General features: G+C 37.7%; 1 protein-coding gene across 1 annotated transcript in view; it reads right to left on the minus strand.

Moving 5' to 3' along the window:
• The window catches only part of UBR3 (ubiquitin protein ligase E3 component n-recognin 3), a 233,561-nt gene that overhangs the window by 61,662 nt on the left and 146,171 nt on the right, over positions 1-25,728 (minus strand). The window contains 3 exon segments of the mRNA XM_081243003.1: positions 6,506-6,616; positions 9,366-9,499; positions 15,744-15,893. Coding sequence (XP_081099129.1) covers positions 6,506-6,616; positions 9,366-9,499; positions 15,744-15,893 — 395 coding nt within the window.

Genomic DNA, 25,728 nt, shown 5'->3' on the forward strand with positions numbered 1-25,728 from the left:
AATTAACACCACTACATTTTATAGTAAATAAATGAACCATACAAAGAAGGACCTCTAATACATGTCATAAAAGCATAAAATCATTTAACTGTTGAAGATTATCAAATCACTTCTTACATCATGGCAATCATGCAACTCTTGCCATCACCAATGAACTGCTTAAGTATCCTACTCTTCTCTCAGTATGAAACATTCAAATAATGATGCAATCAATCTGAAACATTCAAATAATGATGCAATCAATCTGAAATGTGGATTTAAGATACAGAATAACTCAAAAAGCAGGCCACATTAAAGTGAATCACCTTCCTCTTACCCCATGCCCCTGTTTTCTTCACCTGTAAGTGACTACTGGAAAGATTCTCCCAGTGCTCATGTTATTTGATGTAGGATAGACAGCTTTTGAGAGTATTTAAGCCTAAAAAAATGTAATGTGTCTTCCAAGGTGTCTAATGGCCAAACACAACTGATTGGACTTGATGCAGTGGGTTTGTTTAGGTTTAATGGATAGGGGCAAGATTTAGTTAGAATACTCAGAACATAAGGGTGATAAGGAGGGGAATTAATTTAACATCCTCTCCTTCAGATGTTCCTGATAGGAGAAGGAAGAAATATGAGAATTTTTGAAACAGAGACACATAAAGCACATATGCTTAGGAGGAAACTCTTGCTCATGAGAGATTGCAATTCATGCTAACTAACCAGGATTTAAGGCAGGAATCCAGGCTGCTATATTTGTTCCTTTCTTTTGCCTGACACCACCCACATCTATTTTGCTCTTTCAGGCTACTGCTATTGTGTAGTCCTAACCAGTATCTTACTCTTTTTTCCAGCGGTCTCTCTTATTCTGCCACTAACCTAATGCTTTATCTCAAAATATGTTTTTAATGTACTAATATATGTATGAATGCTACAATATGACCATTATTACTAATAAGGCAAAAATAATGAGAAAAAAGGATACAAAGAAGAAAAAATGAATTTATTTGCCCATGGTTACAAAGGTAGTTAATGACAATGTCAGAATGAACTTAGGTTTCCCAACTCTTTAATTTAATGTTCATTTCACTGTATCTTGGATTTCAAGTACTTTGGCCCAAAGAACTGAATTCTATTTTTTTCTTTACTCTGTGACACTTATTTTTTCAATGCCGTAAAAATCTAACACCATGTCTTCTTAAATCCAATTCTATAAACAAATGCTAAGCTCCTATCATGTGTCAAATGCTGCACCATGTGACAGCAAAAAGAGTTAAGAGACATCTTCATTTAAGGTACTGACAATTTAAAAGCAAATAGAAACAAATTATAACAACAGTGTGATAAATGCAACAGAGAAGGCTTCCCAAAAGAAGACTTGTGAAGTAAGTTTTAAAGATATACAAAGGAGTGTACTAAAAGGTTGGGGCAAGGGTCCTGGTCGTTGAAGGACATTCTATGATAAGCTTCCCTGTAGCCATAATTTTAAAGAATGCTAGGTCCTCATCCTAGCCTTGATTGAAACTAGGTTCTTTCCTGAAGCATCACCAGAAGCCCTCTCAACTAGGCACTGCTCATTTTCCCACATCTCTCAAACCTCAGTATCCTTCTCATCTCCAGTGCTGGCTCAAGATCATTACTCTTGCATTCCCAGTGTGGCTCAGGCCATTTAGTGAGATCACCCCTTTTCCTTCCTTTTTACTGTCATCCATTGCCTTTAATATCTGAAGACTTTGGTACCTAGATCAGTTTTCCTCATCACTTCAAGTCCTGCCATCCTCATACACAATTTCAATGTATGTAGACAACCAATCTTATACCTTAGTCCCTTAGCTCCTTGACCTCATTAACTCCAATGGCTTTGACCTCCACTCTACCCTAGCACCTGTTACCATGACCACACCCTTATCTTGTAATGACCAAAAATTGTCCATATCTGTAAATATTAAATTCAAACATCTTATATTCTGTCAACTCCTACCTCTTTTAGTCCCTCCCTTTTTCCTCAGTTTATACGGTCTTTCCTATCCTACCATACACCATGATGTATCATTTAAAAAACTCTCAAGTCAACACTTCTCGTTCTCCCTCCATATGTCCTTCTATGATACACACCTAAACAAAATCTTCATACAAAATTAATCCAGTGTATGACTTCCAATTCTGCATTCAAACTGAGTGCTGTTAGAGAAAACTGAAGTAGCTTCTTGCTACAAACTGCTTCCCACCTCAACTTAGCCCTGAATACTTCCTGGCAATCTTTCTCCAACATCCTATGAAGCATTCTTTCACCCAATTCCAAAGTGGTTTTTCTAAACCGTCTCCTCACTTGTCAAGTCCCTTTACCTACCCCAGCTTTGCCCCCTCTACTCTAGGAACATAAAGCTATACCTCCTACTTCAGAAAGAAAAGGGTCATGGCAGTGAGACAGGAGGAAAGGGGGAGGGCACAACCTTTAAAAGAATGACATAGCTGTTGAGGATACGACAAACTGGTTAGAACCAACTAGGTCCAAGATTGTGTAAGATTCGACTTCCAGTAGACCTTGAGCCTCATTATATGCTCACTGTAATACATTAGCATATGCTAAATGACACACTCACCAGTGCACCAGACAATTCCAAGGCTAACCATAAAAGGCCAAAAAGTGGGCGATGGCCCAATTCCTGGAAATCCCCACCCCTTCCCCAAAGTATTTGGAATAATCCTCCCACTTGCTAGCCTATGAAATTCCCAGTCCATAAAAACTAACCACCACTATACCCCAGCAGGGTGCTCTCACCCTCTGAGAAGGACTGCATTCTGCCTATGGAATGTGTACTTCCCTGAATAAATCCCTTTCACTTTATTATGGCTCGCTCTTGAATTCTTTCCTGAACAAAGCCAAGGACACTCACTTGGCGGTCTGCCCCAGGGACATGCCCAAGACCTGGGACATTGACCATGCTCTCGTGCTTGCCCCATTCGCCTGAAACAGCAGCTCCTTCAGCTTCCTGCCTTCTCCCACCCCAAATATCTGATTAATAAATCCCATCAGTCCTTCCACCCACTTTCTTCCTTCTACTCCCTTTGCTAATATCTCCTAATAGTCTCCTAACCATATCATTGCCAGTATGATCTACCTAATGTGAGATACTTATTCCCAATCAAAATCTTTCAGTGATCACCAACACCTCTTACCTTAATTCTTTCCTCCCTCTTATGCTCCACATGCAATCTCTCACCAAGTCTAGAAAATCCTTCTCTAAATATATTTCAAGCAACCTAAGTGTCCATCAACAGATGAATGAAGAAGATGTGGCACATATATACAATGGAATATTACTCAGCCATAAAAAGAAACAAAACTGAGTTATTTGTAGTGAGGTGGATGGACCTAGAGACTGTCATACAGAGTGAAGTAAGTCAGAAAGAGAAAAACAAATACCGTACGCTAACACATATATATGGAATCTAAAAAAAAAAAGTTATGAAGAACATAGGAGCAGGATGGGAATAAAGATGCAGACCTACTAGAGAATGGACTTGAGGACATGGGGAGGGGGAAGGGTAAGCTGGGACAAAGTGACAGAGTGACATGGACATATATACACTACCAAATGTAAAATAGATAGCTAGTGGGAAGCAGCCGCATAGCACAGGGAGATCAGCTCGGTGCTTTGTGACCACCTGGAGGGGTGAGATAGGGAGGGTGGGAGGGAGGGAGACCCAAGAGGGAAGGGATATGGGGATATATGTATATGTATAGCTGATTCACTTTGTTATACAGCAGAAACTAACACACCACTGTAAAGCAATTATACTCCAATAAAGATGTTAAAAAAAAATTTCAAATCTCTAACCTCTTCTCCATCTTCACTGCCATGACTAAGCCCAAGCCACCATCATCTCTTACCTCCTAAATAATATATGGTATCACCATATTCTTTCTTATTCTCCTGCAATCTCACACCATAAAATCTACACAACCACCACAATAACCTTTCTGAATGTCATCTCTCTGCTTAAGAGTCTTAAATGGCTTTAATGGCTCTCTGTAAGGAATCTGTCTAAAGTACAAATTCCTTACATGGACCACAAGACCCTTTACAATATAACCCCTAATTACTTCTCCAGTCTTCTCTCTTATCACTCAAGCACCTTACTTCATCAAATTCTGGAACCTGCAGATGTCCCAATAAGACCCTGTGCATACCTCATAACTCTTAGCACCTATACTTCAACTATTTGTTTATTTCTGTCTCACGCAATGCATAGTAAATTCCTCGAGGGAAGAATCTGTCTTATTCATTGGGATGTATCCCCAATGTCTATCACACTGCCTGGAACACTGTAGGCACTGAATAAATATTTGTTGAATGATTGATTGAATACAGAAGTATGAAAAATGCATAATGTGCTTAAGGAACTATTAATTAGTTTATTAATGCTGAACTGATGGAAGACAAAGCTAAAGTAACATGCAAGCCCAGATCATGGAATGCCTTGAATGCCATTCAAGGAAGAGTGAACTTTATCCCAACAGGAAGAAATCAGTAAAGAATTTTTAAGCCAACAACATGTCACCAGATTTACATTTTAGAAAGATCAATGTAATGAATAAATTAGACTTGGAGTAAGGAAACTGATAAGAAAGCAATTGCAATAGTCAAGATGAAAGATGAAGGCATACCTAAAAAAGCAGAAGTGGGAATAATGTAGGCAGAATGTAGTCAAGTGAGATTTAGGAAATGGAATCAATAGAATTTGTTGTGTGACTTAATGTGAGAGGTAAGGAGTAGGAAGGGAAAAAGAGAACTCTTCTGCTTCAGAGTCAGGAATCTGGGAATAGGGCAGGCCATGCTTTTAAGAAGCTGAGCTGAGAGAAAAAGGAAGACTGCAGCTACATGGGAATGCAAGACCAAGGGAAGGAATTTTGAATGCCAGAGGCTTGAGCATCTTTATGAACTGAAATGAAGAGACAGAATGGGCAGAAAAACTGAAGACACAGAAGAAAAAGAGGTTACTTACTGATAGACCAAGGCCCATGAGGTGATGGGGAGAAAGGAAAACTAGAGCATAAACAGAAAACTATTCTTGAACAGAAAAAGGAATACTACCCTCAAAAGTAAAAAAGAGGGGACTTCCCTGGTGGCGCAGTTGTTAAGAATCCGCATGCCAATGCAGGGGACACAGGTTTGAGCCCTGGTCCAGGAAGATCCCACATGCCGCACAGCAACTAAGCTCATGCACCACGACTACTAAGCCTGTGCTCTAGAGCCCATGAGCCACAACTACTGAGCCCACGTGCCACAACTACTGAAGCCTGTGCACTCTAAAGACCGTGCTCCGCAACAAGAGAAGCCACTGCAACAAGAAGCCGCGCACTGCAATGAAGAGTAGCCCCTGCTCGCCACAACTAGAGACAGCCTGCACACAGCAACAAAGACCAAACACAGCCAAAAAATAAATAAATTAATTAACTTTTTTGAAAAGTGAAAAAGAAAGGATTGGCTGGGATGCAGTCACTTATCAGGGAACAGAAAAGCAAGGGATTTAGGCAAAGAGTCTGGGATAGAGGAGGCAAAGGTCTGGAATAGCTGCTAAGGAGACTAGGAGAGGAAACTGATCAAAGACAGGTAAATGAATTGATAAGTAATATCTACAGTCCATGACCACAATCTAAGCCACTATTCTAAGAAACCACAGACTTGTGGAGGTACCAACTCACCTAGTTTTATGATTTTTCTAACAGTGCTAGCTGACTGGGTGTAAAATCAAAGGAGGTGGATTAAATGACTGGTATTAAGAGCAGAATGGGCACAGTACAAGAAAGTGAGGCAAGGAAAGAGCTAGCGTACTAGGAAAATGCAAGGGGCTAAAGGACTAGAGATCTTGAGGTCAGAAGTAAAACACACTAATAAGAGTAAAACACACTAATAAGAGTAAAACTAAGAGACTTTGAAGAATAATCACATAATGATATGGTAAGATATTAAAGCTTACTACTTTTGAGCTGGAGTAGCAAAGTCTAAAATTATAGCCGTGGAAGTTAGTTGCTAATGTGAAGTAAAAAAATGAAATTCCGGGCTTCCCTGGTGGCACAGTGGTTGAGAATCTGCCTGCTAATGCAGGGGACACGGGTTCGAGCCCTGGTCTGGGAAGATCCCACATGCCGCGGAGCAACTAGGCCCGTGAGCCACAACTACTGAGCCTGCGCATCTGGAGCCTGTGCTCCGCAACAAGAGAGGCCGCCATAGTGAAAGGCCCACGCACCGCGATGAAGAGTGGCCCCCGCTTGCCACAACTAGAGAAAGCCCTCGCACAGAAACGAAGACCCAACACAGCCAAAAGTAAATAAATAAACAAATGTGGGGTTTAAAAAAAAAAAATGAAATCCCTGAAGTTGAAGAGGTCAAGGAACTGTGAGGCTGAACAGTCCAAATGGCAATCATAATCACCCAAGATGAATTAGGATGTATATACTGTAAAAATACTTAATACCTGGAAAGACACATACACCTTAAAAATGTTTCAATTGACTTACCCGTAATGATTCCATATAAGATTTATGACAATCTATATGTAATGTGTGGCCACAGGTTTGTACATAAACGCCTCCTTCCCAGCCAATTGATACTGCCAAGAGACAAGAACTCTTAAAAAAGAAAGAAAAGGACAAAATACAATTAATTTTAAAGAAGTAGAAACATATCTGAACAAATCCACATAAACCTCTCCAAGATTTCATATTGTTATACTAATGTGAGCTTTGTATTTTTGTGATGTAAAGAAACACCTGACTTGACAGCCCTGAGGCAATACCTTTAAACTTGGAACAGAGTTTTAGCTTCCAAATAACTATACTCATAATGAAAGAGAATAATTATTAATTAGCCTTTCTCTACCCCGTAAGATATAAGAAACTATACTGCTGAGTATTTTACCTGTTCGACATGGTACTTGATCTCTCTGTGATATCTAACCTGAACAACTGCCTTCTTAAAGCACCTACTTCCCTCTAGCTTCCACAATGCTACTCTCTTTTGGTTTTTCTCCAAGCTCTTTAACCATTTGGTTTAGGCCTCCTTTTAAGACTTTTCTTTCTTTGTCTGCCCCTTCAAATGTTTAAATTCCTCAAGGTTCTATTCTTAGTGCTATTCTCTTATTAAAACTATTCTCCCTGAGTGACTTAATCAGTAAATTCAACTACCTTCCATGCCTGGGTCTCTTGCCTGAGTGCCAGATAAAAATGTTCAGCTGCCAACCAGAAATCTCCAATTTGAGGTCCCTGAGATAACATAAAACCAATGTGTCAAAAACTTTCATTTTCTCTATGAATCTTTCTCTTCCTCTTGGTTTAAAAACTCCACATCTGTTTTAGTCACCGAATCAGAAAGCTAAAAGTTATTGTACATCACCCGCTTTCCTTCACACCACAGAATTGGTTCCCAAACCATATGAAATCCATCTCCTAAATAATTCATGATTTTGGCCTGTCCTCGCAAGCCTGTGTCATTTGCTGTGGGGACAGGGTTCTTAAATAAAGTTTCTTTGTCTCCAGGATGCATCCTGCACACATCTTTCTAAAGTACAAATGTGGTTATGAGAATAACCCCAAAAAGTGACTCAACATTTACAAGGGTTTAATATAATAAACAATGAAAAAGGGACCCAGATTATATAAGCAAACTACATACCCTTTTAAAATTTGTTTTAAAAGTTAATTGCTTTCATCTCTTTCTCCTTCAAATTCTTCTCTGCTAATTCCTTCCCTTCGACCTATAAACAGGCTTATTAGATTTTTCCTCCTAAAGTAATTTTCTTTGAATTTCATTTGGCCTCTGTCAAACAGCATTTCAGCCTGAACTTGAGTTCACCCTCTAGAGTCTGCAGCAAATAGGTGGCCAAGCCAGGGCAGTATTAGGCACGAGGTCTAACATGACAGCATATGATGGAAGATCTGAGAGCCGTCAAAACTGAGTAAACAATTAAATTTTATTTCTATGTTGGAAAAAAGATTTATACATTATAATATAAGACGACCAAATCATCCTTGAACAATAGTAAACGGAGTTCTAATATTAAATCAAGACTCTTCATGAGCATCGGAAAGTCAAAAATATGACACAGTGTAAAATGCCTTCCCAGACAATTCAAAGATGTGCAACAGCACAAATCAAACACTCACAGCAGGTGAAGTAGCTTCTACTGTTATACATCAGAAAAACAACAAGAGACCTGCTCATCTCTGTTTTATGTTTTGGAGCCATTTGAAGTAGAAGCAGATTTGGGTATTAGATCATTTTAGAATGGTTGGTAGGCAGCTAATAAACAAGCTGCTCTCTTTGGCAATGTATTCCAAAAATGTAAGTAATCTTTCTTTTTAATGAAAGCAGTTAGCTTTTAAAACTGAAAATAGTAGTCATTTGTCTATGCAATTGTTAGATGTCTTATTTTAATCTGCTAGAGTCAAAAAGAGCAGGAAATCATTTACTAATATGAGACCTATATTTTAGGAAGACCTATATTCAACAATGTGCTCACCACTGTGCTGTGTTTAAACGCTGAATCTTCACAACCTCAATATTTATTAAAACTTCATACAGTAAGTGGTCTTATCCCTTTTTATAAAAAGGGAGTGAAAAGCTGACCAAGATCACTCAGTTAAAAGTGGTAGAGCCCAAGTTCAACCCTAGGTCTATCTGACTCCAAAGCTCAGGTTCCCTCCCTACTGTGTCATATCTCTCATATGTAACACTTCCAATTTCACTAGTAAACATACCATGTTACATGACTGAAATTCTATACATCAACTCTATAAAATGCATGTATTTGGTAAGAAGAGAGCAGAATTTATGCAGCTTAATTCTATAATCAGTATCAGCGTCCACTGAGAACTCTTCTGCTCTATATGGTCTGTCTGGCTACAAAACTGAAATACAGTAAGCATCCGCAATACACAAGCATGTGCTAGTCCCTGAGGGGACTATAACCAATAGAAGAAATGGCCCTAGACCTCCAGAGGTATACAGTATACAGTCCAGGGAGCACACCATTTATAAATAAAATAACCATTATGAAAGTACACAAAAAGTATTAATGTAGAAATAAAATCTCACAATCACTCACAAAAGCAAAACAGAGATTCAGTCCAGGTCAGATAACAGTTCACAGCTTTTTTACAAAAAAGACTTTTTTTCTAGAAATGAATAGCTATTCTGACTGTAAGAAAGAGATACCCTACTTTTTCTCTCCTTTATTAGATTTCCCCTTCAAAATTATTATGCTCTTAGGTCTGGGTTATATTTTGACTGAATAAGTTGAATAAAAAATATAAAACTCTGGAGAGAAATAACCATCAATTTTGCAGACAAAAATATCATTTAATAAAAAAGGGTACTTACATCCTTAAAATAACGCTGTAATAATGAGAGCCTCACATCATGAACTGCTGCACATGTATCCCAAGGGTAAATCTGCTCCTCTTCAGTGACAGGCAACTTTTTTGGCTCAATGTTGTCACGGCACTGCCCCAAAACTACATTAACAACAGGGATAAGAGCTCATTAAAAAACCAACATGTAGACTTTATAAAACCAAGAAAAGCAGAATTATTTACCATAAGCTTCACTCAGTTTTTCACCATTACAATATTTTTAAAGACCTAAAAAAATAGTGATATTTTAGTTTTTTGGGGTTTTTTTTGCGGTACGTGGGCCTCTCACTGTTGTGGCCTCTCCCATTGCGGAGCACAGGCTCTGGACGCGCAGGCTCAGCGGCCATGGCTCACGGGCCTGGCCACTCCGCAGCACGTGGGATCTTTCTGGACTGGGGCACGAACCCGTGTCCCCTGCATCAGCAGGCGGACTCTCAACCACTGTGCCACCAGGGAAGCCCCTCTAGTTTTCTTCTACAGAATAAATAAAGCTTTACATATGGCAATACTTATTTTCTAAAATAATACCAAAATATGAGTATGTACTCTAGATGGTTTCCAAAATCTATCCAGAGAAAAAGCCTAGAAGTTATGACTCACCAGTACAAATAAACTTCATTTCTAAATATACTATTTTTCACCAAAAGGAAATAGATATCACTGGAGGAAAAGCTAAGTCCAGGGTTGAGGAGAAGTGCAAGGTGAGCCTGGAATTGTGTGTAATAAAGAGTAAGGAGGTATTCAAACACTGACGGGGCAGGTCATGAGGACCTAAAGGAGTTCTGACTAGCCAAATTTGAGAAAACTTGAGAATCAAAAAGAATGATGACAGTAAGAGATAACACATTCATTGATTCGGGCAGGGAACATCAAAAAAAAGGGTATGATGTTAGACTCTCAATGTATCATCCTATAGAATACCAACCAAGTGATTAAACTTGGTTAGCATCACCAATAATGGAACAAACTGTCACTATGAGCCTCCTAATGTGATGCAATGGGAAGGAACATCATCATAATAGTGCCCTTGCCAAAAATGTTTAACTTGAATCTAATAATAGGGAAACAATCATAAATCTAGAAAATGACACAGTCTACAGAACTGACCCGAACTCTTCAAAATTTTTAAAAAGGCCCGGAGAAACTGTTCTGGAGTAGAGACTAACAAGAAATGACAACTAAATGCAACACATGATCTTTGCTTGGCTCTTGGATCAAGAAAAAAATATAACTGCTATAAAAAATATTATTGGGACAATTGGGAGAATTTGAACATAGAATATTTGATTTTATCAATATTAAATTTCTTGGGTATGATAATGGTACAAGGTTATATAAAAGAATATCTTTGTTCTTAGGTGATACATCCTAAAGTATTTAGGGATAAAATGTCATGATGTCTGCCATTTTCTTCTGAAAAGTGTGTGTGTGTGTGTGTGTGTGTTTAGAGATAAGTATGGGAAAGAAAACATAAATATGACAACATGTTAACAATCAGTGAGTATAGGTGAAGGGTATTCAACTTTCCTGTAGATATAAAACTTTTCAAAATGAAAAGTTGGGAAAAGAGGTATTTTTATAATTGTAAAACATCATAACGCAAAAAAAGGAAGTGGGGATATAAGCATACAGTGCCACACATTACTCTAAGATTCAATAAGCATGGGAAGAGCCATTCTTAGAGAAGGGAATATCAGGCACAGCACCGTGGGCCCCAAGTTTTGGGGAGATTTATGGCAGCAGCAACAGAAAGAATAGACAAAAGCAGGTAGATGCTAGCAACGAAAATATAATTAGCCACGATGTGTAATCCTCTTAAAACACTGCTGAATTTGGTTTGCTAGGATTTTGTTAAGGACTTTTACATCTATATTCATAAGGGATACCAGTCTATCATTTTCTTTTCTTGTGATGTCCTTATCTAGCTTTGGTATCAAGGTAATGCTGGCCTCAGAGAATGAGTTAAGAAGTGTTCCCTGCCTCTCTTTTTTTTTTTAATATAGAGTAGTTAGTTGGGGTTTTTAAAAATTTATTTATTTTATTCATTTATTTTTGGCTGCGTTGGGTCTTTGTTGCTGCGCGTGGACTTTCTCTAGTTGCAGTGAGCAGGAGCTACTCTTCGTTGCAGTGAACGGGCTTCTCATTGTGGTGGCTTCTCTTGTTGCACAGCATGGGCTCTAGGTGCACAAGCTTCAGTAGTTGTGGGATGCGGGCTCGGTAGTTGTGACTCTCGGGCTCTAGAGCGCAGGCTCAGTAGTTGTGGTGCACGGGCTTAGTTGCTCTGCAGCATGCAGGATTTTCCCGGACCAGGGATTGAACCCATGTCCCCTGCATAGGTAGGCAGTTTCTTAACCACTGAGCCACTAGGGAAGTCCGTCCTCTGCCTCTTTTTAAATTTTTTTTGAACAAATTTAAGGAGGAATGGCATTAATTCTTTAAATGTTTGGAAGACTCACCACTGAAGCTACCAGGTCCCGGGCTCTTATTTGTTGAGAAGTTTCTGATTACTGATTCAATCTCTTTACTGGTTTAATGTCTGTTCAAATTTCCTATTCTTCTTGAGTCAGTTTTGGTGGTTTGTGTATTTCTAGGAACTTATCCATTTCATCTAGGACATCAAATTTGTTGACATAAAATTATTCATATGTCTTTTTTATGTCTGTAAAGTCTATAGTAATGTCTCAACTTTCATTTCTGATTTTAGTTAATTGTGTGTTCTCTCTTTTTTTCTCGGTCAGTCTAGCTAAAAAAATTATCAATTTTGATGAAATTTTCAAGATTTTGGCTTTGCTGATTCTTTCTATTGCTTTTCTATTCTCTATTTCATTTATCTAGGCGTGGTATTGGCACAAAAACAGACATATGCATCAATGGAACAGAATAGAGAGCCCAGAAATAAGCCCACACACCTAAGGTCAATTAATCTTCAACAAAGGAGGCAAAAATATACAATGGGAAAAGGACAGTCTCTTCAACAAGCGGTGTTGGGAAAGTTGGACAGCCGCATGTAAATCAATGAAGTTAGAACACACCCTCTCACCATACACAAAAATAAACTCAAAATGGCTTAAAGACTTAAACATAAGACATGACACCATAAAACTCCTAGAAGAGATCATAGGCAAAACATTCTGACATAAATTGTACCAATGTTTTCTTAGGTCAGTCTTCCAAGGCAACAGAAATAAAACAAAAATAAACAAATGGGACCTAATCAAACTTACAAGCTTTTGCACAGCAAAGGAAACCATAAACAAAATCAAAAGACAACCTACAGAATGGGAGAAAATATTTGCAAACGATGCAACCAACAAGGGCTTAATTTCCAAAATATACAAACATCTCATACAACTCAACAAAAAAAAACACAAACTACTCAATCAAAAAATGGGCAGAAGACCTAAAGAGACATTTCTCCAAAGAAGACATACAGATGGCCAATAGGCACATGAAAAGATGCTCAACATTGCTAATTATTAGAGAAATGCAAATCAAAACTACAATAAAGTACCACCTCAAACCAGTCAGAATGGCCATCATTAAAAAGTCTACAAATAACAAATGCTGGAGAGGGTGTGGAGAAAAGGGAACCCTCCTACACTGTTGGTGGGAATGTAAATTGGTGCAACCTCTAAGGAAAACAGTATGGAGGTCCTCAAAAAACTAAAAATAGAATTACCGTATAATCCAGCAATTCCACTCCTAGGCATATTTCCAGACAAAACTATAATTCAAAAAGATATATGCAACCCTATGTTCATAGCGGCACTCTACACAATAGCCAAGACATGGATATAAACTAAATGTCCGTCGACAGATGAATGGATAAAGAAGATGTGCTACATATGTACAATGGAATACTACTCAGCCATAAAAAGAACAAAATAATGTCATTTGCAGCAACATGGATGCAACTAGAGATTATCAAACTAAGTGAAGTCAGCCAGAAAGAGAAAGGCAAATACCATATGACATCACTTATCTGTGGAATCTAAAATATGACACAAACGAATCTATCTATGAAAGAGAAACAGAATCACAGAAATAGAGAACAGATTGGTGGTTGCCGAGGGGGAGAGGGATGGGAGAGGGATGGAGTGGGAGGTTGGGGTTAGCAGATGTAAGCTTTTATATACAGAATGGATAAATGACAAGGTCCTACTGTATAGCACACAGAACTATGTTCAATATCCTATGATAAACTATAATGGAGAAGAATATTTTTTTAAAAAGAATGTATATATATATGTATAAATGAATCATTTTGCTGTACAGCAGAAATTAACACAACATTGTAAATCAACTATACTGCAATTAAAAAATATTGATTAAAAAAATGTTCAATGAACCAATTTCTTCAAATGGTAAAATGCATTTGGGGGCAGGGAGACAGGCACAGGAAAGATGAAAAGGGAACTTATTAATTAGAAGACTACAATAAATAAGAAACAATTGGGGAATTTTGAACACTGACTAGATATTTGATGATACTGAGGAACTAAGTTACTTAGAAGTGACTATGGTTATGTTTTTTTTAAAAGAAAAATCCTTTCTATTTAACAGAAACAGTGAAATATTTATAGATGAAATAAAGTGATATCTGGAATATGCTTCAAAATAATTCTAGGGGGAGGGAATAAATAAATTAAAATTAGCCACAAGTTGATTACTGTTAGAGACTGATGGGGACACGGAGGTTCATTTTACTAGTCTCTTTACATCAGCACATGGTTAAAAGTTTCCATATTCAAATGTAAAAAGATAAAAGAAAAAGGGAAGATACAAATCAAAATAAATAAAGAATTCAAAAGTAAGGAAAAAGTAAAGAGGGGTACAATGTGAGAGCACGTCAGTGGGTGGGTGAGACTCAGAAGGAAAGGAAAGAAACAGCCAGAGATTTCCCTGGCTTTAATTCCCAGTTAAAATCACCCTTGAGGTTGAATGCTTTTAATGGTAGTTTCTTATTCTTTTTCTCCTATCTTAAAATGATAAAAGAGCTGTGGTATAGTGGAATTATCTAATATCAATAAATTTGGATAGTGTACAAAATTGTTAAAAGGGGATTAAATGAAGTAACAAGTCAAAGCAACTTTAAAAATATAAAATAATGAACAAGTAACAGTCTAAAACAATAACATAAGCTTCATTAGGGCAGGGATATTGTTTTGTTTTGTTGATTACAACAGTGGTGCTCCATAAATATATGTGAAATGAATGAATGAATGAATGAATGAATAAAACATTAAGTTGATGATTATACAGTAATTGGTGAAGAAGTGACAGAAAGTCAAGTGGCAATAATCTAATAAACTGATTGCCTTACAATAGTAGAAAAGATACGTAGCTGCCAAATGAGTCAGCACTCCCACACGTCTCCTGTTTAGTAGCATTTCTGGTCTTGACAGCTCTACTCCAACGTCTTATTCAGTGAGGGCTTCCCAGATCAATTTCATGTTTAAACAAGGAGAGTAGTAAGAGGAGAAACTAATCTACCAGGCACTGTATTAGATCCTTTTGCCTATGTTACATTACTTAACCAACACAACAATCCTCTGAAGTCAGTAGTATCTCTATATTTAAAAGAAAGCAACAAACTTGGCCAGATGATGTCAAGCAATACCTGTATTTGAATTCAGAGGAATGTCTTATATCTAACTCTTTCCACTTTATTAATTCAGAGAGTAAGCACCCTAGAAAAAAAATGCTCTGGAGAAATATGTAAGTCTTTTATTTCTCTTTGCTCCACACATACTCCTGTGGAAAAAGGATTACATCCATTAGGACTGGAGTGCCATAGTTATCACTACCCCAAAATACTGCAATATGGCAGAGGATAGAGAGCATTCAGACAAATCCTTCAAAATTTTTTTTAATTGTTCTAACTATAGATTGGCAAACGTATCAATCTGCAGGCTGTTTCAAGAACGAATGCTTCTAAGCTCAAGAAATAAGGGCAAAGCTACCTGAATATGCCTTATATAATTAAAATATTTAAATTGACAATATTTATGAGCTTAAAATGCTTCTAGATTTTAGATCAATTAAATTTCCAAGAAAGCTGAACTCAGTTTTTGGCCACCTAGCATTGGTTATATTGCATCACACTTTAAAGAAAAAGATTGTGTAACATATTCTCTTAAAGGCTTCTTCCAACACTCATGTCCAGGAAAGTGAGATAAAACCAGATTAAGAATCTCTTCTAAACAAATCTAAATAGATCCTTGCTATAGATCTATAATTATTATCTAAACAAAAATATAGCTTTTAGTTAACAGAGAGATTTATTAATCTACTGTAAATACTTCATCTCTAAAATGGTCCCACTAAAAAATTACTTTGATTTTACCTGAGGATGCTTGTAACAGTACAACCAATCCTGTAGGTCTGTCTTCAGAGGAGGGGCCACTCTGTCCACAAATAACACAATCATACACTGCCTCAGAAACTTGTGGTTCTGCTGTGGTGATCTCCATAGGAATATCACTCTCTGGAGAATCTGAGGGGAAAAAGTTGCAGCTCTTAATTCCTGAAAAGAAAAATCTCTCTTCGATGAAATTATGGAAAAAAAAAAACAAGCTAAAATAATTTTGAACTTCAATATCAACAAATGTATATAGTAATAAAACTATGGGAAAATTATCTTGCTAAAATACTCAGGAAAAGACAAAAAATGCAAAGAATTGATATAATGAAAGACTTTAAATAATAGATGGTTAAATACACTTCTGATGTTGTATCATTCACACATAAAATTAAATCTTAAAACACAGACGCAAAGATATTTGTATCCAAAAAATTTTTTTTCACACTATAATTTAAGGAAATAAGGGGGAGATCATTTGTTTTAATTTTCTTTCAGGCACCTCACAGGGGAAATTTATAATAACATGGCAGCTCTTGGAAAGAAATGGCAATATTTATTAGGAGATAAAAGAGGAACAAACTATTTCTCCTTCCTTTTAATTGTAGTGATTATATCTTAGTGATAATAATTATCAATATATATTTATTTATGTAGGGAAAACATTTATATATGACCATATATATTAATAAAGGGGAACTATTATAGAAAATAATAGTAATCTTTTGGTGATAGGTCATTAACAGCAAGAAATAAAATATTGAGTCAATAATCATTTCCAGATAAAAATTCTTAAATTCATGAAGATCAGTGACATCCACAGTGGCAAAGAAAGGAGCAGGAGTAGAGGGGACTAGGAAGATCAGGGGGCAGAAATGACTTATGACATGTTTAAAAGATGGAAGCATATCTAAACAAATATGTTAAAAAATGACAGAAATCGAAAAAGAAAGATGTCAAGTTAGGATATGTTTTAGTAAGAATTCATGCAGATAAACATATATCTGATATTTATTAAGACTGAGAGGAAAAGGGGAAGAAACCTAAAACAGAACTTTGGATAATGCTCAAAATTAATGGAAATTAAAAAAGAAGCCAATGAAAAAATCAAGAGAAAAAACAATCAACAATATTTGAACAGAATCAAAACCAGAAAGCGCAACGTCTATGAAAACAAGATTAATGGGTCAAAATGAAAAGAAGATTTCAAACGAAGTACCAGGGGCCATTAAGATTTGACATGTGATTACTTTGTTTTTTAGGGGAAAAATTTTAGTACAGAAAAGAGGGGATGTGTCTGACTGATCTCAAGTTTCAGAGGGGATGTATCTGATTGCTCTCAAGTTCAAATACAGAAATACCTGACTAAAGTGACATGAAATAATTCAGTCTCACGTTAAGGGCCAAAGAACTAGAATTTCATTAACTCTATCTCACACACAAAGATATTTTTCCTTCTTTTATATCTTGGTACAATTAACTTGAAAACTTCAAGGAAATCCTAATACCAAAATGCGTTATCAAAGAGACTGCTAAGTTACCTTTTCTAAAAGTAAGGCTTTACAATCTTCTACATGCACAGTATTTTTAATTCTAACTTTAATAATTACAGACACTAATGTCTCTTTTTTCCTTCAAGAAACTAAAAAGATTATAGTTTACTTCTTAAAAGAGGAAAATTACTGCTTTATAGAATGCATTAATCTTACAATGAATTAAAATATATTACTGGTAATTTATGATTGATTCTATCATTCCAGTACCCAATTTCAAATTTTTAGTTAAGATTTTAAAAGGACCTATGACCAGGGCTTCCCTGGTGGCACACTGGTTGAGAATCTGCCTGCCGATGCAGGGAACACGGGTTCGAGCCCTAGTCTGGGAAGATCCCACATGCCGCGGAGCAACTAGGCCCGTGAGCCACAACTACTGAGCCTGTGCGTCTGGAGCCTGTGCTCCGCAACAAGAGAGGCTGCGATAGTGAGAGGCCCGCGCACCGCGATGAAGAGTGGCCCCTGCTTGCCACGACTAGAGAACGCCCTCGCACAGAAACGAAGACCCAACACAGCCAAAAGTAAATAAGTAAATAAATAAATAAAGGACCTATGACCAAATGTAATTACTGTTTCTCACCTATAGATAAAGACATGAAAAAATATCAATTAAGAGCACACTATTCTGAAGAAGTCAGGCTCAAAAGAATGCATATTAGATACAAATGGCTACATAAAGAACAAAAACAGGCAAAACTAATGTATAGGATTAGGAGTAAGGATACTGGCTACTCTTGGAAGAGACAGTGACAGAGAAAAAGAAGAGGGATTGTGGGATGCTGGTAATGTTCTGTTTCTCAATCTGGAGGCTGGTTACACAGTGATATTCAGTTTTTAAAAACTCAAAGAGCTCTATACTCGTGACACATGCACACATATATGTGTAATAGCTCTATACTCATGATAAATGAGCATTTCTGTGTATGTGCTATATTTCAATAAAAAGGTTTTATTAAGCCCAATTAAATGAACAGCATAACTGGGTATATTCCGTAATAAGTATTAAAATAAAGATACTTAATTCTGCCAACTACATGTACACATCAACATCTGCACATATTTTCCACACAAAATAAAATCTAAAAGGATGTGTCCTACAAATTGACACAATGAAGAGATTACAATGATTTTCTCTAGGTAAACTAAATGGAGGCAGATGCAAAACTGAGAGAGTAACAGTCAAAGATGATAAATGTAAGTGCTACCATAGGCCATTCTAATAATGAAAACATTCTTGCTACTAATAACCCTTTCAACTCTTAAATTCTACTTTGACTTCCAATACAATTAAAATTTTAAATGTGTTTCGGTGTAAAATTGACACTTTCCCTTTTAAAACAAAAGTGCCTGTTTTAAATTACCATGATTAATATTATTACAATAAAGGCAAAAAATAATAATAAAGCAATAGTTACCTCATCTGTTTGGTTTAACATGAACAGACAAGAATCTATCTGAATTAAGTAGGTGATTCTTCTGAATGTTATTTCAATTCGCCAAGTTCTACTTACAATCACTCTGTTAGAATGACTGCAAAATGGCCCCAGTTCTCCACTCCTCCCTGTATCTAAGATCTTTGCAAGGTAACTCTGCAACTTCTCCCAAGAGGTAGAATTTATTCCCCAATCTTTGTATATGGGCTGCCTTGATTTGCTTTAGACAAAGAGAATTGTGGCAGAAATAACATGCCTTTCCAAGACTAGGCCTAAAGTGGTCTTGTATATTCTCTCTCAATAGCTCTCCCTCAAAATCTCTCCCCCAACATCTCTCTCCCTCTCCCTCTCGACCATACCACTTACGTGAGAGTAAGTCTGGGGTAGCCTGCTGGAGAAGGAGAGAGCCCACCTGGAACACAGCCAAGCTGTCCCACCAGCTCAGGCCAGTCCCATCTAACCAACCATCAGATCGTTCTTGGCACATGTTTTGTTTCTGTGTTTATGAAGTTTTGTGAATGAATAGAGAAAAGGATGGGAAAATGATGTAGGGATGATATATTTAGTGCCCTCAGAATCATGGGAAATATATTTTTGTTTGAAAGCATTATGCCTCCCTGAGGAATAGTCAACTGCCATACACAAGTACCACAGGGCAAAGTGTGGTCTGCAGCCCAGTGGTAGGCACAGAGAATTTTCTTTATTGCATAAACTGATGCTTGGTTTTAAGAACACACAATATACTTTAATTTTTAACTACAACTGAGTATTTGCTAGTAACCTTCCAGCTGAGTTACTATTTATAAACTAAACACACTACTAGAGTTCACTGTTTTCTTCTAAGAAACCTGTGACAACTGCCACTATTGCAAAACTCCTGCTGTGCAATATCATTAATTCTGGTAAAGATGTACAGTGCTGTCCTGAACTGATCGTCATTTTTATTACTAACATTCTTGCTTTCCTCTTATTTGTTTTACTTGGTACAGAGAGGAACTTCTCATTCCCTTTTTAAAAATAATACCATTTGAAAATAATTTTAGGTTTGCAGAAAAGTTTTGAAGCTACTACAGAGTTCTCATATGCCTCACACCCAGTTTCCCCTTAAATCTTATATTAGCATGATACGACTGTCACAGTGAACTAATATTGATATATTATTGAGCAATTTTTATTGATATAATATTGATAGATTGAAGTCCATATTTTCTTCAGATTTTGTTAGTTTCTACCTAGTGTCATTCTTCTTTTCCAGGATCCCATCCGGGATACCGTATTACATTTAGTTGTCATGTCTCCTTAGGCTACTCTTAGCTGGGACGGTTTCTCAGACTTCCCTTGTTTTTGATGACCTTGACAGTTTTGAGGAATACTGGTCAGGTGTTTTGTATAACATTCCTCAATTGTAATTTGTCTGATGTTTTTCTCAAGATTAGTCTGAGGTTATGGTTTTGAGGGAGGAGGACCACTGAGGTAAAGTACCATTCTCATCAACATCCTATCAAGGGTACATAATATCAGCATGATTTATTACTGTTGATATTGACCTTGATCATCTGATTTAGGCAGTATTTGCCAACTTTCTCTCCTGTAAAGTTACTTTTTCCCCTTTTCCACACTGTACTTTTGAGAAGGAAGTCGCTAAGCACAGCCCACACTTAAATAGTACAGAGTTAGGGACTTTCCTGGTGGTCCAGTGGGTAAGACTCCGTGCTCCCAATGCAGGGGGCCTAGGTTCGATCCCTGGTCAGGGAACTAGATCCCGCATGCATGCAGCAACTAAGGGTCCAATGCCACAACTAAGAAGTCCGCATGCCACAACTAAGAGCTGGCATGCTGCAGTGAAGGTCTCGTGTGCCACAACTAAGACCCAGAGCAGCCTAAATAAATAAATAAATATTTTTTTAAAAAGAGTAGGGAGTTATGTTCCACCTCCTTGAGGGTGAAAATCTACATAAATTATTTGGAATTCTTCAGCATGGGAAATTTGTCTCTTCTCCCTCATTCGTTTATTTATTCAATCCTTTACTTACGTTAGTATGAACTCATAGGTATTCGTTTTATACTTAGGGTTATAATCCAATACTACTTTATTTTCTTGTTCAAATTGGTCCAACTTGGCCTTTGGAAGTACTTCCAGTCGGCTTCTGAGTCCCTCTGACATACTGCCCCACCTCCCGAGTGTGTGTGTGTGTGTGTGTGTGTGTACATACTGCCCCACCTCCCGAGTGTGTGTGTGTGTGTGTGTGTGTGTGTGTGTGTTTAGTACTTCCTAACTTCCTAGAGCTATGAGATGCTCCAGGCTCATCTTGCATATTCCCTGCCCCAGTTCTAGAAGTAACCATTTCTCCAAGGAGATCTGCTTCCTTTTTATTTTAATTTTTCATACATTTTTGGAGAACTATATTAGAAACCAAGATCTGGGGCACTGGGTGTGCTTGTTTCTACTGGAGTATCTTTACTTCTAGGCCCTCTCCACTGACACAGGAAGGAAAACTATGTCTGCATACTAACTTGTGTATATGCATATACCCATAAATATTTATACATATGTAATTTCACCTGTATCTGTATTAACCTAAATGTGAGTTCATACTGATGTCTCCAACTCTAATCCATTAAAACATGGACATTCCAGCTTCTTCCCTTGCTTAGCTGTAACCTCCCACTCCAACAGTGAGAAATCAGGTTCCAATCATCTGCCATCTATTTACAGGCATACCTCAGAGATATTGTGGGTTCGGGTCCAGACCATGACAATATAGCAAGTATGGCAATAAAATGAGTCACATGAATTTTTTGGTTTCCCAGTGCATATAAAAGTTATGTTTACACTATATTGTAGTCTATGAAGTGTGCAATAGCGTTATGTCTAAAAAAACAACGTACACACCTTAATTAAAAAATACTTTATTGGTAAAAAATGCTAACCATCATATGAGCCTTCAGCAAGTCTAATCTTTTTGCTGGCGGAGGGCCTTGTCTCAAGGCTGACAACTGCTGACTGACCAGGGTGGTGGCTGCTACAGCCTGGGGTGGCTGTGGCAGTTTCTTAAAATAAGACACCAGTGAAGTCTGTCATATTGACTGACTCGTCCTTTCATGAATGATTTCTCTGTAGCACGCAATACTGTTTGATAGTATTTTACCCAGAGTAGAACTTCTTTCATAATTGGAGTCAATCCTCTCAAACCCTGCCACTGCTTTATCAACTAAGTGTATGTAATATTCTAAATCCTTTGTTGCCATTTCAACAATCTTCACAGCATCTTCACCAGGAGTAGATTCCACATCAAGAAGGCACCTTCTTTGCTCATTCATAAAAAGTAACTCCTCATCTGTTAAAGTTTTATCGTGAGATTGCAGCAATTCGGTCACATCCTCAGACTCCACTTCTAATTCTAGTTCTCTTGCTATTTCCACCACATTGTAGTTACTTCCTCCACTGTAGTCTTGAACCCCTCAAAGTCATCCATGAGGGTTGGAATGAACCTATTCCAAACTCCTATGTATGCTGATATTTGACCTCTTCCCATGAATCATGAATGTTCTAAATGGCATCTGAATCCTTTACAGAAGTTTTCAACTTACCTTGCCCAGCTCCATCAGAGGAATCACTATCTATGGCACCTATAGCCTTGTGAAATGTATTTCTTGGGACTTCCCTGGTAGCACAGCAGTTAAGACTCTGTGACCCCAATGCAGGGGGCCTGGGTTCGACCCTGATCAGGGAACTAGATCCCACATGTGTGCCACAATTAAGGAGCATACATGCCGCGACTAAAGAAGCTGGCGAGCCGCAACTAAGGAGCCTGCCTGCTGCAACTAAGACCCGGCACAACCAAATAAATAAACAAAAGAAGACACTGCTTTAAAAAGAAAAAAGGAAACGTATTTCTTAAATAATAAGACTTGAAAGTTGAAATTACTCCTTGACCCATGGGCTGCAGAATGGATACTGCAGGCTTGAAAAGCAACATAATCTCATTCATCTTCATCAGAGCTCTTGGGTGACCAGGTGCATTGCCAGTGAGCAGTAATATTTTGAAAGGAACCTTTTTTTTCTGAGCAGTAGGTCTCAACAATGGACTTAAAATAGTCAGTAAGCCATGTTGTCTACAGATGTGCTGTCATTCAGACTTTGTTGTTCCATCTATAGATTAGATTTAGAATGACTCTTAAGGGCCTTAGGATTTTTGGAATGGTAAATGATCATCGGCTTCAACTTAAAGTCACCAGCTGTATTAGCCTCTAACAAAAGAGTCAGCTTGTCCTTTGAAGCTATGAAGCTAGGCACTGACTTCTCTCTAGCTATGAAAATCCTGGATGGCATCTTCTTCCAATATGAGGCTATTTCACCTACATCGAAACTCTGTCGTTTAGTGTAGCCACCTTCATTAATCATTTTAGCCAGATCCTCTGATTAATTTGTTGCAGTTTCTACATCAGCACTTGCTGCTTCGCCCTGCACTTTTGTGTTACAGAGATGGCTTCTTTTCTTAAACCTCATGAACAACCTCTGCTAGCTTCAAACTTTTCTTCTGCAGCTTCCTCACCTCTCTCAGCTTTCACAGAATTAAAAAGACTTAAGGCCTTGCTCTGGCTCAGGCTTTGGCTTAAGGGAATGTTGTGGCTGGTATGATCTTATATCCAGACCACTGAAACTTTCTCCATATCAGCAATAAGGCAGTTTTGCTTTCTTATCATTCGTGTGTTCACTGCAGTAGCACTTTTAATTTCCTTCAAGAACTTTTCCTTTGCATTCACAACCTGGCTAACTGTTTGGCACAAGAGGCTTATCTCGGCTTTCGACATGCCTTCCTCACTAAGCTTAATCACTTCTAGCTTTTGATTATAAATGAGAGACGTGCAGTTCATCCTTTCACTTGAACACTTAAGAGTCCACTGTAGGATTATTAATCGGTCTAATTTCAATACTGTTGTGCCTCAGGGAATAGGGAGGCTCAAGGAAAGGAAGAGAGACAGGGGAATAGCTAGTCAGTGGAGCAGTCAGAACACACAAAACATTTACTGATTCAGATCACCATCTTATATGGGTGAATTCGTGGCACCCCAAAACAATTACAATAGTAACATCAAAGATCACTGATCACAGATCACCATAACAAATATTATAATAGTGAAAAAGTTTAAATATTGTGAGAATTACCAAAGTGTGACACAGAGACACAGAGTAAGCAAATGCTGTTGGAAAAATGGCACCAATAGACTTGCTCAACGCAGGGTTGCCACAAACTTTCAATCTGTAAAAAACACAGTATCTACAAAGTGCAATAAAGCAAAGCACAATAAAATGAGGTATGCCTGTACGTAAGTGCTCAACTTCAGTATACAGGTACAGTGGTTTCAGAACAGTTAACCCACTCGCCATGGCAGAAACTTTATCAACTACAGTACAACGCTTATGTGCAGTTCCTTTTGCCTTCAGTCTTAAGCAATTCCACTCATTTCCAAGTTAAGCACCCTTTCTCCCATCCCCTTCAATGAAGTTGTTTCATACATTTGTAATATACAGTTAGATTCTCTTGATACATTCTGTATTCCATCCTGAGACCTCCAACCTCCTAAATGACTTTTTTTTTTTTTTTTTTTGCAGTACGCGGGCCTCTCACTGCTGTGGCCTCTCCCGTTGCGGAGCACAGTCTCCGGACGCGCAGGCTCAGCAGCCATGGCTCACGGGCCCAGCCGCTCTGCGGCATGTGGGATCTTCCCGGACCAGGGCACGAACCCGTGTCCCCTGCATCGGCAGGCGAACTCTCAACCACTGCGCCACCAGGGAAGCCCCTAAATGACTTTTTAATTTGCATACTTAGGATTCACTCTGTTACAAAGTTCTATGGGTGTTGACAAAAGCATAGTGTTATGTACCTAACTTTACAGTATCATACAGAATAATTTCACTGCTCTAAAAAATCCCCTATGCTTCACCTATTTAGACCATTACCACTCCCAAACCCTGGCAACCACTGATTTGTTTACTGGCTCTATAGTCTTGCCTTTTCCAAAATGTCATGTAACTGGAAACATACAGTATGTAGCCTTTTCAGACGGGCTTCTTTCAGTAAGCATACACATTTACGATTCACCTACATCTTTGCACAGCTTGATACAGCATTCCCTTTTATTGCTGAACAGTATTCTATAGTATGGATGTACCAGAGTTTGTTTATCCCTTCATCTATTGAAGGACATCTTCACTATTTCCAGTTTTGAGCAATTATGAATAAAGCTGCTATAAACATTCATACGCAGATTTCTGTGTAGACATAAGTTTTTATACCAGTTGTGTAAATACCTCAGAACATGATGGTTGGATCATATGGTAAAACTAAGTTTAGCTTTATAGGAAAATGTTTAATTCCTAAACGAAAAAATTTCAGGAGAAAGAACTTTTTGTATCTTTAATTGACAATACGTGGAAAAAAACCTGAGTTAATGTCAGATTTACATCACTGTAACTGTTTCTTTAAAATTATTAGTTAATAGTATTAAAACTATATAAACACTTATCTCCATCTAGTGGCTACCAAAGAGTAGAAATATAAAGTGAAATACCAATTTCAGAAGCTTATGTTGACTGTTTACCACAGCACTGTTAGTTATAGCAAAATAAAAAACAAACTGAAAACAAAGTGAATATCCAATAATAGAGAGGTGGCTGAGTAAAGTACTTCATTATGGGCTATTATGAGCTTTCCCTCCCTCCCCTCAAATAAAGAAACGGAAGGAAAAGAAACAAATTAGAGCAGTGGTTCTCAACTCTGGCTGCACATAAGAATCAGCTGGGAACTTTCAAAAGGTTCCTATGCCTGAGCCCCACTCCCAGAGACTCTTCTTTAACTAGTCTATAGTGGATCCCAGGCACAGATATTATTTTAAGGGGGATACAATGACTCTAATGTGCAAAGTTGAGTACTACTGAATCAGAACGACTAGAGAATACCTGGAGGTATTACTGAGGTA

Source organism: Mesoplodon bidens, assembly GCF_964165515.1.
Source record: "Mesoplodon bidens genome assembly, chromosome: 8".
Lineage (NCBI taxonomy): Eukaryota > Metazoa > Chordata > Mammalia > Artiodactyla > Ziphiidae > Mesoplodon > Mesoplodon bidens.